Genomic DNA, 17,285 nt, shown 5'->3' with positions numbered 1-17,285 from the left:
GAATATATCACATGGCTATGCTATACCTGTAATGTATAGGTGGATATCAGTAGCATGGTTTCCAGACAATTTACACAATAGTACTGATACGGAATATATCACATGGCTATGGTAATGCATAGGTGGATATCAGTAGCATGGTTTCCAGACAATTTACACAATAGTACTGATACGGAATATATCACATGGCTATGCTATACCTGTAATGTATAGGTGGATATCAGTAGCATGGTTTCCAGACAATTTACACAATAGTACTGATACGGAATATAGCACATGGCTATGATATACCTGTAATGCATAGGTGGATATCAGTAGCATGGTTTCCAGACAATTTACACAATAGTACTGATACGGAATATAGCACATGGCTATGATATACCTGTAATGTATAGGTGGATATCAGTAGCATGGTTTCCAGACAATTTACACAATAGTACTGATACGGAATATATCACATGGCTATGATATACCTGTAATGTATAGGTGGATATCAGTAGCATGGTTTCCAGACAATTTACACAATAGTACTGATACGGAATATATCACATGGCTATGATATACCTGTAATGTATAGGTGGATATCAGTAGCATGGTTTCCAGACAATTTACACAATAGTACTGATACGGAATATATCACATGGCTATGATATACCTGTAATGTATAGGTGGATATCAGTAGCATGGTTTCCAGACAATTTACACAATAGTACTGATACGGAATATATCACATGGCTATGATATACCTGTAATGTATAGGTGGATATCAGTAGCATGGTTTCCAGACAATTTACACAATAGTACTGATACGGAATATATCACATGGCTATGCTATACCTGTAATGTATAGGTGGATATCAGTAGCATGGTTTCCAGACAATTTACACAATAGTACTGATACGGAATATATCACATGGCTATGATATACCTGTAATGTATAGGTGGATATCAGTAGCATGGTTTCCAGACAATTTACACAATAGTACTGATACGGAATATATCACATGGCTATGATATACCTGTAATGTATAGGTGGATATCAGTAGCATGGTTTCCAGACAATTTACACAATAGTACTGATACGGAATATAGCACATGGATATGATATACCTGTAATGTATAGGTGGATATCAGTAGCATGGTTTCCAGACAATTTACACAATAGTACTGATACGGAATATAGCACATGGATATGATATACCTGTAATGTATAGGTGGATATCAGTAGCATGGTTTCCAGACAATTTACACAATAGTACTGATACGGAATATAGCACATGGCTATGATATACCTGTAATGTATAGGTGGATATCAGTAGCATGGTTTCCAGACAATTTACACAATAGTACTGATACGGAATATAGCACATGGCTATGATATACCTGTAATGTATAGGTGGATATCAGTAGCATTGTTTCCAGACAATTTACACAATAGTACTGATACGGAATATAGCACATGGCTATGATATACCTGTAATGTATAGGTGGATATCAGTAGCATGGTTTCCAGACAATTTACACAATAGTACTGATACGGAATATAGCACATGGCTATGATATACCTGTAATGTATAGGTGGATATCAGTAGCATGGTTTCCAGACAATTTACACAATAGTACTGATACGGAATATAGCACATGGCTATGATATACCTGTAATGTATAGGTGGATATCAGTAGCATGGTTTCCAGACAATTTACACAATAGTACTGATACGGAATATAGCACATGGCTATGATATACCTGTAATGTATAGGTGGATATCAGTAGCATGGTTTCCAGACAATTTACACAATAGTACTGATACATATAGCACATGGCTATGATATACCTGTAATGTATAGGTGGATATCAGTAGCATGGTTTCCAGACAATTTACACAATAGTACTGATACGGAATATAGCACATGGCTATGATATACCTGTAATGTATAGGTGGATATCAGTAGCATGGTTTCCAGACAATTTACACAATAGTACTGATACGGATAGTACACATGGCTGATACGGAATATAGCACATGGCTATGATATACCTGTAATGTATAGGTGGATATCAGTAGCATGGTTTCCAGACAATTTACACAATAGTACTGATACGGAATATAGCACATGGCTATGATATACCTGTAATGTATAGGTGGATATCAGTAGCATTGTTTCCAGACAATTTACACAATAGTACTGATACGGAATATAGCACATGGCTATGATATACCTGTAATGTATAGGTGGATATCAGTAGCATGGTTTCCAGACAATTTACACAATAGTACTGATACGGAATATATCACATGGCTATGCTATACCTGTAATGTATAGGTGGATAGTAGTAGCATGGTTTCCAGACAATTTACACAATAGTACTGATACGGAATATATCACATGGCTATGCTATACCTGTAATGTATAGGTGGATATCAGTAGCATGGTTTCCAGACAATTTACACAATAGTACTGATACGGAATATATCACATGGCTTTGATATACCTGTAATGTATAGGTGGATATCAGTAGCATGGTTTCCAGACAATTTACACAATAGTACTGATACGGAATATATCACATGGCTATGCTATACCTGTAATGTATAGGTGGATATCAGTAGCATGGTTTCCAGACAATTTACACAATAGTACTGATACGGAATATAGCACATGGCTATGCTATACCTGTATTGTATAGGTGGATATCAGTAGCATGGTTTCCAGACAATTTACACAATAGAACTGATACGGAATATAGCACATGGCTATGCTATACCTGTATTGTATAGGTGGATATCAGTAGCATGGTTTCCAGACAATTTACACAATAGTACTGATACGGAATATAGCACATGGCTATGATATACCTGTAATGTATAGGTGGATATCAGTAGCATGGTTTCCAGACAATTTACACAATAGTACTGATACGGAATATAGCACATGGCTATGATATACCTGTAATGTATAGGTGGATATCAGTAGCATGGTTTCCAGACAATTTACACAATAGTACTGATACGGAATATATCACATGGCTATGATATACCTGTAATGTATAGGTGGATATCAGTAGCATGGTTTCCAGACAATTTACACATAGTACTGATACGGAATATATCACATGGCTATGCTATACCTGTAATGTATAGGTGGATATCAGTAGCATGGTTTCCAGACAATTTACACAATAGTACTGATACGGAATATAGCACATGGCTATGATATACCTGTAATGTATAGGTGGATATCAGTAGCATGGTTTCCAGACAATTTACACAATAGTACTGATACGGAATATATCACATGGCTATGATATACCTGTAATGTATAGGTGGATATCAGTAGCATGGTTTCCAGACAATTTACACAATAGTACTGATACGGAATATAGCACATGGCTATGATATACCTGTAATGTATAGGTGGATATCAGTAACATTGTATCCAATTTCGACAAATGTAATCATACGGAATGTATCACATGTCTATGATATACCTATCGTACATGTGGATATTAGCAGCATGATTTCCAGACAATTCACGCAATAGTAACGATACGGAATGTATCACGTGACTATGCTATACCTATACTGTATATTGAATAAGTGGGTATAATTAGATGCAGTAGTCAGTTCGAAAGAATACAACATACATGTACATGGGTATAAATAAAAGAGATATGTTTGTATATATTGTTTTCTAATAATTTAACTTAATATTTATTATGTACTTATATAGTACTATTATTGGTAGTAATACAGACGATGCCCTGCTTTACATGTACATTACATATTGGCAAATGCTAACAATCTCCCTCTGTTTCATGTTTCTATAGATGAATGGGATTGAATAAGAATTCACTGTTTAAATTTAACCTGACGCGTAGTTTTTATCACTTTAATGTGTGTGTTAATCATTGTTTTAATTTGTTGCCTTCACAATGTATTAATTTTAAAAGTATTAATAGCAAAATGTGTAAACATGTCTGTTTCACAAAATTGTAAACCGCTTTAATATGACTGTCAGCGACTTAATTGGAGTTTTCTGCTTTTTAATTCTGGAAAGTATTTCTTGATCATTATGAAGCAAACTAGGACTTTAATAATAATGCATAGAAACATTTTAACTTTCTTAATCTTGTCATTATGATCACTAAGCCAAGGTCTTTGTGCAATTTCCAAATTTTCCGAGTTATCTCCCTCTATTACGGATAATTTGTTCCTTGTGCAGCTGACCTCAGGATGTTTGTAAAATATGCGCAGGAACCAAAGCAGATTAACATGATTTCATTATTTGTCAATGATACTCCCTTTCAACTGCATGGTTTTTTTTTTTCTTATGCATATACTTGTGCTGGATATATTTTCACCCAATAAAACGTTTCGATATATATTTCTACCTTCTATTCACAATATTAGTTGTAATACATGTAACAAATCAATAGTAATTCGTTTGAAACCATTTATAGCTGTTTGGTAATAATGCAAATATAAATAAATGTTATCCAGATTTGGGCATTTTCGTTAAAGTTCGGCAAAACTCAGACTGCTCCCGATCCCTTATGCCTATGCAACTGCAAATGTCATTAACCCACAAACATAGTCTAGGAGGTCAGCGTCATGACATATGCAGAGATTAGCTGATTTGTCCTGCTCAAATCAAAGTCTAGGAGGTCAGCGTCATGACATATCCAGAGATTAGCTGATTTGTCCTGCTCAAATCAAAGTCTAGGAGGTCAGCGTCATGACATATGCAGAGATTAACTGATTTGTCCTGCTCAAATCAAAGTCTAGGAGGTCAGCGTCATGACATATGCAGAGATTAGCTGACTTGTCCTGCTCAAATCAAAGTCTAGGAGGTCAGCGTCATGACATATCCAGAGATTAGCTGACTTGTCCTGCTCAAATCAAAGTCTAGGAGGTCAGCGTCATGACATATGCAGAGATTAGCTGATTTGTCCTGCTCAAATCAAAGTCTAGGAGGTCAGCGTCATGACATATCCAGAGATTAGCTGACTTGTCCTGCTCAAATCAAAGTCTAGGAGGTCAGCGTCATAACATATCCAGAGATTTTAACTGATTTGTCCTGTTTAAATCAAAGTCTAGGAGGTCAGCGTCATGACATATCCAGAGATTTTAACTGATTTGTCCTGCTCAAATCAAAGTCTAGGAGGTCAGCGTCATAACATATCCAGAGATTTTAGCTGATTTGTCCTACTCAGAATTAATCAAACTCGACCTTCACAGACTTATAGATATTTTTCCCATCCTATGTTTTGCGGCAGAGTAATCTCGACTCCAAGCTTGATATGCCGCGACATTGGTTTTTAATTCTAACTTTTAACAAGTACATTTCAGTTACTAGTTTTACTTCAACTTTTGGTGAGGGAAATGTTTTTCATTTATGGTTATATTTGGTGTGCTATCAGTCTGAAAAACAGTAGGCTGTCGGGACCATTCACGTAGTCGCTATCTATTTGAACCGAGACTGCGAGATATTGTAGCAATGACCATTCTTACAATACAATTATATAGATCAGCGCTTCATTCTAATCATGTAGAAGGCATTATCACCAACAATAATAACAACACCCAAAACAGTGCTGGTATTGTTTTAATAACAACCAAAACGCATTAGAGTGAAAAACGGTGTAAGCTAAAAGTAAAATATAAAAAATCAGACATATGTCCAAAAACTCAAGAGGCTGATATCAACAACAAATTAGAATGTCATATAGCATAAAAATTTAATGATTCAAATAGTAATTGTTTGTTTTGTTATTTGTTTGTTTGGAGTTTGTGTGGGTGTTTTTTTGTGTTTTTTTGTTGGGTTTTTCTTCTTTTTTGGGGGGGTGGGGGGTGGGTGTTGGGGGGTTGTTCTTTATTACCGATTTATAACCTTTACCTATGGACATCAGGGTGTACAGTATCAAGACTAAATATAAATGAAAGTTTATATATATATATATATATATATATATATATATATATATATATATATATATCATCGACGTCCCAAACTGCGTTCACCTAACGACAAAAACACGAATGCGATATTTACGGAAATACTATTCTACATTTTTCAACTACAATAACGTGAAACAAAATAAATTGCAATCAAGTAACGTAAAAAAAAAACAATGTGGACGTAAAACAAATCCATTCTAATAAATAAAAGTGAAACACCCTCCGTTAAACAGGAAAGGGTGCGACGTTTCTAACTGCGTTCAGGCGCATGCGTTTTCAAAAAGTATCGTACTGCGCATGTGCGGTTCGTCATTTCCCATTTTTAAGGCAACTACATGAAAAAATATATGTTGCTTAATTATGCACAGTTGCCGAACACTGAATTTATTAAATATTTTAAAGGAAAAATTCAATTTATCAAGCGTTCTGGTACGGTCCGCGTTTTACCAACACACATCGCTCACACTTGATGTCAATACTGATAGGCATTACGTTCATACCTGCGAATAGTTTGTAAAATATCATTTTTTTAATGAATTGATTCTAAATTAACAGCATTTATATACTTAAAATTATTTACAACTGTTATGAATGGATTATGAATACTATTCACTACAATAGAGCTGGGGCAGATCAGGGGGGGGGGGGGGGTCCAAGGTGTCCGGACCCCCCCCCCCCCCCCCTCAAATTTGAGAAGTGCCCCTTTTATTTAGGATTTTTAGGTTTGTTACAAATTTATTTATTCTGACAATGTATAGAACACTGTAGAATACGTCTGCCAGCGTCCCTGTTGTAGCACTATTATATTATGGTCCATGTGAACCGTGTGCAATTTTTCAATAGTGCCTTTTCATAATGTTATGGTGCCCTTTTTGTCTTGGACACCCCCCTCCCCCCATTAGAAAAGCTGGATCCGCACCAGTAGAGGCACAAAAATGTAGCATACCTTTTGCAGATCGAATATAATAATTGAAAACAAATTCTAACAACAGGGGTCTTAATTCTTTGGCCTTGTTGATCTGGCACGTGTGAGGTCATGTGACACGCACCGAATGTTAATTCATCTTTCTCCATTTTAAGTCAATTTCTACGAGTCATGTGGACCCGATATTGGTAATTTTAAGGAATAAACAAAAACGACTTAGTAAAATTAATGGTTTTAGGGTGTATACTACCAAATCAAATCCCATAGACGACAATAGTAACATATACGGCTAAAACTCCTACCTGCAACGTATCAACCGACATAAACGCCACGGATATAAATACTACCACCCTTTACACTTAAAGTGAATAAGAAAAAAATGGGGGTCAAGCTGCTCGTTTCTGAGATAACGGGTAGCGTCTATGACTACCCTAGTTTCGCACAAAATTTGAGTACTTTTTTTTACAGGTACCCCATACATGTTGCAAGCACAAGGCTACTTGACACATTGGTACTAGATGAAATAAAATTGCACATTTATTTTACCCAGATGAAACTATTATTTTTTACAACCAACACACTCACATTTATAACCAATCACAGGACTTGTGGTGTTCACTTCTCTATCAAAAGTTCGGTGCACCTCGAACTTTGACCCAGCCGGAAGTTATTTGGTATAGTACTACCTTTAGGGGTTTGTAAAGTTTTGTATTTAGATACTTACTTATCTCAACTTTATTGTTTATAAAAATGTGCCTGAACTGTGAAGAAAAACCTCATAAATGAACGACATGCCGATGACAACAAATTGGATGTTGATTGCGCGAACCGTGCACGAGAAAATATAACGCAGTTAGGGACCTTGACGATATATATATATATATATATATATATATATATATATATATATATATGTATACTGAATACGTAGGTGTAAACTATTAACCTTATTTACAAGGTGCTGGCCCTACAACCGGGTCACATTAATGGACTTTGGAGCGATGTTAATACTAAGCTAATACTAAACTAAGCTGTAGGAAGAAGTAATTATAATATTCTGTTAGCTTTTGATCAATAAACGTTTAACACTTTTTAACCTAAGCATGTCAAGAAACATTCGACAAAAGTTTTGAAGTTGTTGCCGTTCGGTTGACATCCTCCCCAGGAAAACGACTCGCATGTATTGGTTAAGCTGTTGTAATAGAAGCGTGGAATTGCAGCTCTACAAGGACCAATTTTCAGTGGATCTTTACACACTGTAATAAATATAAAACACGTATTACAAGGTGATCAAACATACCTCCGAAGACCTGAAACTTATGTATTGATGTGTGAATATCTATATATTGTATGTATGTCGGGTTTGACTATTACATACATATATATTAACGCACTGGCGCAGGGGATAATTAAAACATTTCTGGTCCGCACATGCCGTTGTTGGGACTCGAACCTGTGGCATGTATGTGTGTGAGTATGTATGTAGGTAGGTAAGCAAGAAGAAAGGTATATATTGATGAATATCTATATATTGTGTGTTTGTCAGGTATAAATAGTATAAACATCATAAGCATGCGAGAACCCCCCCCCCCTCCCCACCCCCTCCCCCGTTGTGCTGGAACAAATGTTCAAATTTGGGCAAATTTTATACAGATTTTCGGGCAAAATGTGCCAACCTAAGACCTTTTACCATGTAAAAATGTGTAGTGATTCGTTTGCAACCCTATATGTTTGGCAGTAATAAATGTTGCTATCCAGATTCATGCATTTTTTGTTTAATTCGGGCAAAAGCCAACCTGCCCCTCTAAAAAAAATAGAGCACCTACGCCTATGGCATAGCACCGGTACAGGGCTTAAAACGCTCATTTGCCTCATAAATTGTCTCTCATGCGTTGCTAGGACTCAAGCCTGTGATCCCCGCTCACCACAATAACCATTCTGCTACAGAGACATTCTTTAAAACGAATGCTCAATTAACCCGCGATATAAGCGGTTACCCCTTAACGTACAAGTATGAACGTATGCAGGCAGAGCCTCGCATAATATTATAATGTTATTCCTTATGTATGATATTAACGATACCGAAGCAAACTTTGGAAATAACCTCTATATATATTATTTTTATTCCTAATATATGATCTTGACAATACCGAAACACACGAGGGTAATAATCTCTTTATCATATAATATCAAGCTTAATGTTTTGTAAACAGTATTCGCAACTTTAATTCTAGTCAACCGTTACGCGATATTCAAATGACGTAAGAATATGTGGCGTGGTTTCTTTTTGAATGGAAATGACATCAAACGTGAAAGACGTCATTTTGGATATCCTTACATAATAATAAACTAGTGCTAAACGGTCTTTGTTTTCTGAACGCTGGACAGCTTTCAATGTAAAGTTGCTATTGAAATGTGGGTTTTTTTTTATGAATATGAATGCATACGTCTATTTTGGAGTGTTACCCTGTGTACGTTCGCTTAAATGTCAATAAACCTAATGCCGTGACCTCGATTAATTTACATCTAATTTGCAAAGTTATCAAATTCTTAAAGTATGTGATCTGAAAAATATCACATACCAGTACTTTGGTTGCACTGAAAATGTAAGATATTATTTATATATACTCGCGAAAAAGTTCCTGTGCACCAAATAATTGCATATAGAATATAATTGACTTGTCATAACAATCTCAGTATATGAATGTGTAACCACTCACTTCGATATTCCAGCGGTGTCGTGTTAATTGCACGAGCTATTCTTGCTTTGTTATCACAAGTTGTATTACTAGCATTATTGGTCACGTGCTCCTGTGTGACGTCATTTTTTGTATCATTGGACTCTAAAACTATTGTATAGATTCTCATCACTCAGAAAAATACTGTCTGATCGTCGTCAGTGTGATGTCATGACTCCAAGAAAATGAACTTCTTCGAACGATGGGTATGATTGAGGTTATAATGGCACAAACGTTCATTGGTGTTCATGAGAATACTATGCAGTGTCTGTGGAGATGTTCTCGACAGCTTAGGGATATTAGGGATCTTTTATGTTTAGGGAGTCAACACCTAACGTCACGTTAACAAATTATCAATATCAAGTGGGTTCACATTTGGAATCATTTAGAAATGACAAGTTTAACATACAATATATCCCTGAATTAAGGCCAGTCAGTGGAAGAACTGTACGCAACCGATTACAAAAGTACGACCATGATCGTACATCAGTGCGTCGTTCTGTTACATCGTCACCGACGGCTCACCAAGCATTGTGTACACCGTACTTCAAGTTCAGAAGACAGACGAAGATCACTGTACTTTTAACAGATAAATAGTACATCTAAATAAAACACAATATTTTTAACTTTTAAAAGATAAGTCTCACTGAAATTGTAATGATGCACAGAAACCTTTGTTTCCTGAGTATATATATATATATATATATATATATATATATATATATATATATATATATATATATATATATATATATAACAGTGAAATGAACACATCTGAAGATCCTCTTAAAGAAGCGAAAACGCTAATTAATATGAAACATCTTTTTCACTGTTGTTTATATCATAATTAACAACCTACCTGAATTGGAAGAGACGCAGAACTGTTTACATGTTGTGCCTTTTGGGCACACCATTTCCTGCAACAAAATATATTAATGCGTTCATGATTATTATATTACTGTACATTGCTGATGCTTTTCTTTAAAAATAACTCGTTTTCCGCATGTTCAGTATCCTATTAGTTTTCATATAAACATTACCTTTACTATTATAGGACATTCGTAATAACCTTATCTTTGAAAATAGTATGTTGATTACAAACCAGTATGAAGTAAGCAACAAAATAAGGTTGCCTGCCGATAAGGCGATATTACCTGATGACACTATAATTTTACTAGCCCAAAATGTGATGCAGTTTTCACTGCTAAGAAAGCATATAATTATTTTTAGTCCAACAAAATAAATATTTTTTTCTGGTTTAAATATATGGATAAATATATTTGGAATGCATTTCGATATTGAGATACTACAAAATATTACGATATCCAGAAAGGTATTGGTTACAGAGATATTCATAATTGAAACCCGAAAATGTAAGTAAATTGTAATTTTAATAAAAGTTTGTTTTGTTTAACGACACCACTAGATCACGTTGATTTATTAATCATCGGCTATTAGATGTCAAACATATAATCATTTTGGCACAGTCATAGAGAGGAAACCCGCTACATTTTTCCATAAGTAGCAAGGGGTATTTTATATGTACCATCCCACAGACAGGATATCACATACCACGGTCTTTGATATACCAGTCGTGATGCACTGGCTGGATTGAGAAATAGCCCAATGGGCCCACCGACGTGGATCGATCCTAGACCGATCGCGCATCAGGCATGCACTTTACTGCTGGACTACGTCCCGTCCCAATTTTAATAACGTAAAATACTTTATTTGCCAAAAGCCTTTTAAAAGGCTACAGTCTTAGGATGGTTCCCTTAAACTTATTAACATGAAATAGAATTACATTTTCTAACTTAGAACATGAATTAATGTATCTTTCCTGCAGTTTTGATAATCCTATATTCAACATTGATTTTTACCTACAATAATTTCGTACTTATTGATATACTTTACATGTCACTTTTTTAAAATATGTTTCACTACCCAAATGTATTACATGTGATGAGGTTACGGTCTGTTCCAATGGTTACGGACTCGGTATAGTCCCTTTAAAAAGCTCTTCAACATTTGCAAAATGTTCTGCAGTGGCATTTCTCAATTGGCTATTTGAATTTTAGTATATGTCTATTAGGAGGTTGTTGCAATTGTTTGTGACATTAATACACGTCAAATACAGATACTGCGGATTTAATCAGTTAGCTGAAGACAATAATGTACAATGAAAAATAAATAAAATAATGACAACATGATTGATGCCAATACAAAAATAGTCGTAATTTAAATTTCTACTATACTGATTTAGATTAATTAGAAATACGCATAACATTAACGAGACCTTCCATTGCTCGCATAATTATACATTTACAACAAATATTTGTTTTGTTTACCTACACCACTAGAGCACAATGATTTATTAATCATCGGCTATTGGATGTCAAACATTTGGTAATCTGACGTATTGTCTTTGAGAGAAAACCTGCTACATTTGTTCTGTTAGTAGCACCAATCCACAGACAAGATAGCACATACCACGACCTTAGATATGTCAGTCGTGGTGCCCTGGCTGGAACGAGAAACAGCACACACTTGGTTATATATGTTGGTTTGTCTGTTGTATTATATATAGTCTGGTTATAATATAATAATTACTTTTATGTTTGTTTCTACTTGCAAACAAAATGCAGCATTTTTAAAAAGTAAGATTCTTCTTGTACAACTTTATTATTCAGATCGTCTATAAAACGTTTGAATATATGACCATTTGTTGTAAATTAAGGAAAATACGTTTATTTTAAATATTTGTACATGGGACATGCTACTGAACTATTATATAATTGTTAATGACATAATCACTGAACAATTTGCATATCTCCCGCGCGTACGATATGTTTATTTACCAGCTTCGCATGGAAGACTACGAAAAGTAATGTTTGTTTGGCGACATGTTAAGCTATAGTTATCATATGATAATTATGCCAATTTGTCTAGAGTGATGGAAGCAACCCATTGCCGAGATAAACATGAAAACAAGGAATATTTGCTTACAACACCTCAGATAATTGTAAACTGCAGATATTTGGTGTGTGTGTGTGTGTGTGTGTGTGTGTGTGTGTGTGTGTGTGTGTGTGTGTTGTGTGTGTGTGTGTGTCTGTGTGTCTGTGTGTGTCTGTGTGTGAGAGAGAGAGAGAGAGAGAGAGAGAGAGAGAGAGAGAGAGAGAGAGAGAGAGAGAAACGGACAGACGGACAGACAGACATACAAACAGAAAAAGAGAGTGGGGAAGGTGAGTGAGACTGAGGGAGAGAGATCGAGGAGTTAATAATGTAAATTAAATGAATAATATTTTGTAAAGTATGTACATTGTTAATAAACTGAAAGATGGTGTAACGTACCGGACATGCATTTGTGGCAGCTGAAATAAATAAACAGATTTTATTTATTTATTATATAATTCAAGCTGACAATTAAAATAATATTCTATGTTTGTTTTAGTCTAATGTAAAAGACTAATCTGAAGTGTGTGAATAAAACACTTTGATTAGGCCAACTGACGTGTATTATGTCAAACTGTCGGAGATTACCACCATTTATCCAATGATCCAGTGATGATGACATCCACAGTTCGGAAATAATTTTAAGCTCTGTTCTGACAAACGCTACAATTGGTTTGGTTAAACAGTAAGTAAAATCTGAATCATTATCATGACCTCTGTTGGTTGAAAGATGGAATCTAAATTCCAGTCATGACCTCTGTTGGTTGAAAGACGGAATCTAAATTCCAATCATGACCTCTGTTGGTTGAAACGTGGAATCTGAATCATTATCGTGACTTCTGTTGAATATCATTTAACAATGAAGTCTGAAACATCATCATGGTATTTGTTGAACCATAAAATCTGAATCATTATCATGATCTTTGTTGAACCATATAATCCGAATCATTATCATGGTCTGAACCATATAATCTGAATCATTACCATAAAATCTGAATCATTATCATGGTCTTTGTTGAACCATATAATCTGAATCATTACCATAAAATCTGAATCATAATCATGATCTTTGTTGAACCATATAATCTGAATCATTATCATGGTCTTTGTTGAACCATATAATCTGAATCATTACCATAAAATCTGAATCATTATCATGATCTTTGTTGAACCATATAATCTGAAACATTACCATATAATCTGAATCATTATCATGGTCTTTGTTGAACCATATAATCTTAATCATTTTCATGGTCTTTGTTGAACCATATAATCTGAATCATTACCATATAATCTGAATCATTATCATGGTCTTTGTTGAACCATATAGTCTGAATCATTATCATAAAATCTGAATCATTATCATGATCTTTGTTGAACCATATAATCTGAATCATTACCATATAATCTGAATCATTATCATGGTCTTTGTTGAACCATATAATCTGAATTATTATCATGGTCTTTGTTGAACCATATAATCTGAATCATTACCATGATCTTTGTTGAACCATGAAATCACAATTATTATCATATCTCTGTTGAGCCATGAAATATAAATCAGCATGACCACACTCTATCGTGATGTACAAACCTGGACTGTTTGAGCAAATCACAGCTACGCAGATGACAAAAAGAAGTCCAGTACTGTAGTACATCATGTTTTGTCTACAATATTAAATATTAAAAACTTAAACTAATAAATGTGATAAAATAATATTTTAAATATCTTAAAACGTTTCGATGTAAAGCTAATTGATTCTTTTAAATATGCCACTTTAGTTACACATAATTCCAACTTCATATTATCCAGCTTTACAGCAGTTTAACTTTAAAACAACAAAAGTTTATACATTTACATTTTTATTCTTGTATATTTTTGTTCAATGTGTGCCTGCAATCATCTCCCAAAGTATAGTAAAATGATAATTACATTAACATAATTCTTATTTTAAGTGTTGTTACTGAACGGCAGAGAAATACTTTATTTAAGTCTAACCTTATGCACACAGTCATAAAATGTAATATAAAATACAATAAATATGTAAGGCATTCCTTGCAAGACTTATGGGAGACTATCTGTAATTTAAAAAAACGTTTTAATTAACGTACATATTATATAAAGAGCACACATAAAGGAATACATTAAAAGAAATTAAAATATACAGGTAGATGAGCGAATTTGCTATGTCAGTTAGATTTTTCTTAAATCAGTTGTCTTGTTTTAACATTATTTTCACCTAAACAAACGTTTGAATGTTTTTTGAATGCCATGTCAGTTATGCTGGAATTGCCCTATATTATAGACCTAACATATACAGTTAGAAAATAAACGAAGACACTCTTACCTGGTTTTGTGCAACTCAGTGTGTCAGCTGGTATCTAACGTTAGTGTTGCCTTTCTTTTATACCTGTTATATGATGAATGTAACATCATTTTAAAAAGAATCTGGCGTGCCTCAGGCAATACATAAACTGTGTTGGTAACTTCAGGCAATATTAAAGATACACATTTCTCGTATGATCCCGACCAGTACACCACGACTGATACATCAAAGGCCGAGGTATGTGATGTCCTGTTTGTGGAAAAGTGCATATAAAAGATCCCTTGCTGCTAATGCAAAAATGTAGCGGGTTTCCTCTCTAAGACGGTAAGTCAGAATTACCAAATGTTTGATATCCTGTAGCCGAAGATTAACTGTACCTTTAAGGTAAGTGGGGCAAACTCATAAATTAGAGTAAGCTGCTGCTCAGACCTAACTGAAAAGGGAGGACAATAAGTGGGGGTATTCTCATAACTGACGTCATCCGTGCCCATCTACTCGCTACCAATCCAGAAACCAACAAATATGGAAAACTAGAGAGTGAGTGAGAACTATATTTACGTGCCCATCTACCACGTAGGTTTCGGCATGTCCATCTAGGGTCCGGTCTCTGGCATGGCCAGGGATCTGACCCGGGACAGAACAGAATGGGAGAAATAGTTTAACAACTGACATAATGAAAATAAAGAAACAAACCGAATAATGTGCATGCGTCCATTAAACTGGGTCGGGCGAATATTCATCAACTGTTTCCCTGTGAAATAAACCCTATAAACCCGAGAGGAGAGATTTCGTTGTTTGTCTTTGTGTTTGGGGTTGTAAAGGGACATTCCTGAGTTTTCTGCACTGTAAGATGTTTCCGACTAATAAAATATTTCTACGGTTAAACTTACGTATTAAATATAATTATTTTCTTGTTTAGATATCGATGTCTGTACATTCAGTGTGTTTCTGGTTGTCTTAATATTTGTAAGAAGCCCAAACTGGATTTTGTCTTCAAATAATTTCGTACGTACGAAAAAAAAGAAGACATTTTACCTAGTACAAATATTAGAACGACCAAAAACACGTTTAATATACAGCCACTAATATTTTATGCAGAAAAATATATTTGATATGTAATTACAATCGTTAAAAAGTCTCTGTTAGTCAATAACATGTTAAACATTGCACCAAACTGAGGAATGTCCCTTTAAATTGTTGTTGTTTTTAACAGGTATTCTTGTTCTGTAGGCTTACTGTGAAAAGGGGATACCTGGCCTGGAAGCCCATGGGAGAATGAAAGACACTAGGGTGGAATGGTAATGGCTATGACAACATTACAAACTTGGCATAGTGTGCATATGTAAATGTTGGGGCGGGACGTAGCCCAGTGGTAAAGCGCTCGCTTGATGCGCGGTCGGTTTGGGATCGATCCCTGTCGGTGGGCCCATTGGGCTATTTCTCGTTCCAGCCAGTGCACCACGACTGGTATATCAAAGGCCGTGGCATGTGCTATCCTGTCTGTGGGATGGTGCATATAAAAGATCCCTTGCTGCATTAGGAAAAATGTAGTGGTTTTCCTCTGATAACTACGTGTCAGAATTACCAAATGTTTGACATCCAATAGGCGATGATTAATTAATCAATGCGCTCCAGTGGTGTCGTTAAACAAAACAAAAAAATTCTGTAAATGTCAATATCTGGTATAAATGCAAATGCATGTTAGGCAAAAGCAGGTGAATATTGGCGGCGGGGAAGGGGTGAGCGAACAGTTTTCAGGAGGTATGGGGACCTGCTTTCCCAAATTATTTGAAAACGAAATGACTTGAAATACAAGTTCCTGCATTCTACCAGTACATATTTCATCATCACAAAGCATTCTACAAGTAAAAATATTAATCATGACAAATAATGAAATACTGGTAAATGCCAATAATATATTTTTTATTATTCAGAATTGTTGGAGGGGCTAAAGCCCCCTCCCTCTCCCTGCTCCGACGTTCCTGTAATAGACTGAAACAGGACCACATTATTCAGGGTTTCTGCCAGAGCGTAAAACGGGTATGGCGTCATACCCAAATCGTTTTGTAGATTTTTTTATTTTTTTTTTAAGTTAATATTTTGAGAAAACCAAGGTGGTTCCATCCAGTGACGCAAGCACCTGAAGCGAACACTCGACCGACTGAGCTAAATTCCGCCCCTGAAAGGGACATTCCTGAGTTTGCTGCATTCTAAGATGTTTCCGATTAATAAAATATTTCTATGATTAAGCTTATATTTTAAATATATTTTCTTGTTTAGAATATCAGTGTCTGTATATTCAATGTGTTTCTGGTCGTCTTAATATTTGTAAGAAGACAAAATCCAGTTTGGGCTTCAAATAATTTCGTACGTACGAAAAAAA

At 35.1% G+C, this 17,285-nt stretch overlaps 1 protein-coding gene across 1 annotated transcript in view; it reads right to left on the bottom strand.

The window, feature by feature from the left end:
* LOC121370103 (BPTI/Kunitz domain-containing protein-like) overlaps nucleotides 1-17,285 on the bottom strand; it is a 48,893-nt gene that overhangs the window by 17,342 nt on the left and 14,266 nt on the right. Inside the window, exons 4-8 of the mRNA XM_041495205.1 lie at nucleotides 14,924-14,986; nucleotides 14,170-14,243; nucleotides 12,942-12,994; nucleotides 10,483-10,540; nucleotides 7,983-8,141 (exon numbers count right to left, since the gene is read on the bottom strand). Of these exons, the coding sequence (XP_041351139.1) occupies nucleotides 7,983-8,141; nucleotides 10,483-10,540; nucleotides 12,942-12,994; nucleotides 14,170-14,236 (337 nt within the window). The 5' untranslated portion in view covers nucleotides 14,237-14,243; nucleotides 14,924-14,986. The remainder of the gene's footprint in view (nucleotides 1-7,982; nucleotides 8,142-10,482; nucleotides 10,541-12,941; nucleotides 12,995-14,169; nucleotides 14,244-14,923; nucleotides 14,987-17,285) is intronic.

Source organism: Gigantopelta aegis, chromosome 4 (genome assembly GCF_016097555.1).
Source record: "Gigantopelta aegis isolate Gae_Host chromosome 4, Gae_host_genome, whole genome shotgun sequence".
In the NCBI taxonomy this organism is placed as follows: domain Eukaryota; kingdom Metazoa; phylum Mollusca; class Gastropoda; order Neomphalida; family Peltospiridae; genus Gigantopelta; species Gigantopelta aegis.
This window is presented reverse-complemented; position numbering and strand designations above follow the sequence as displayed.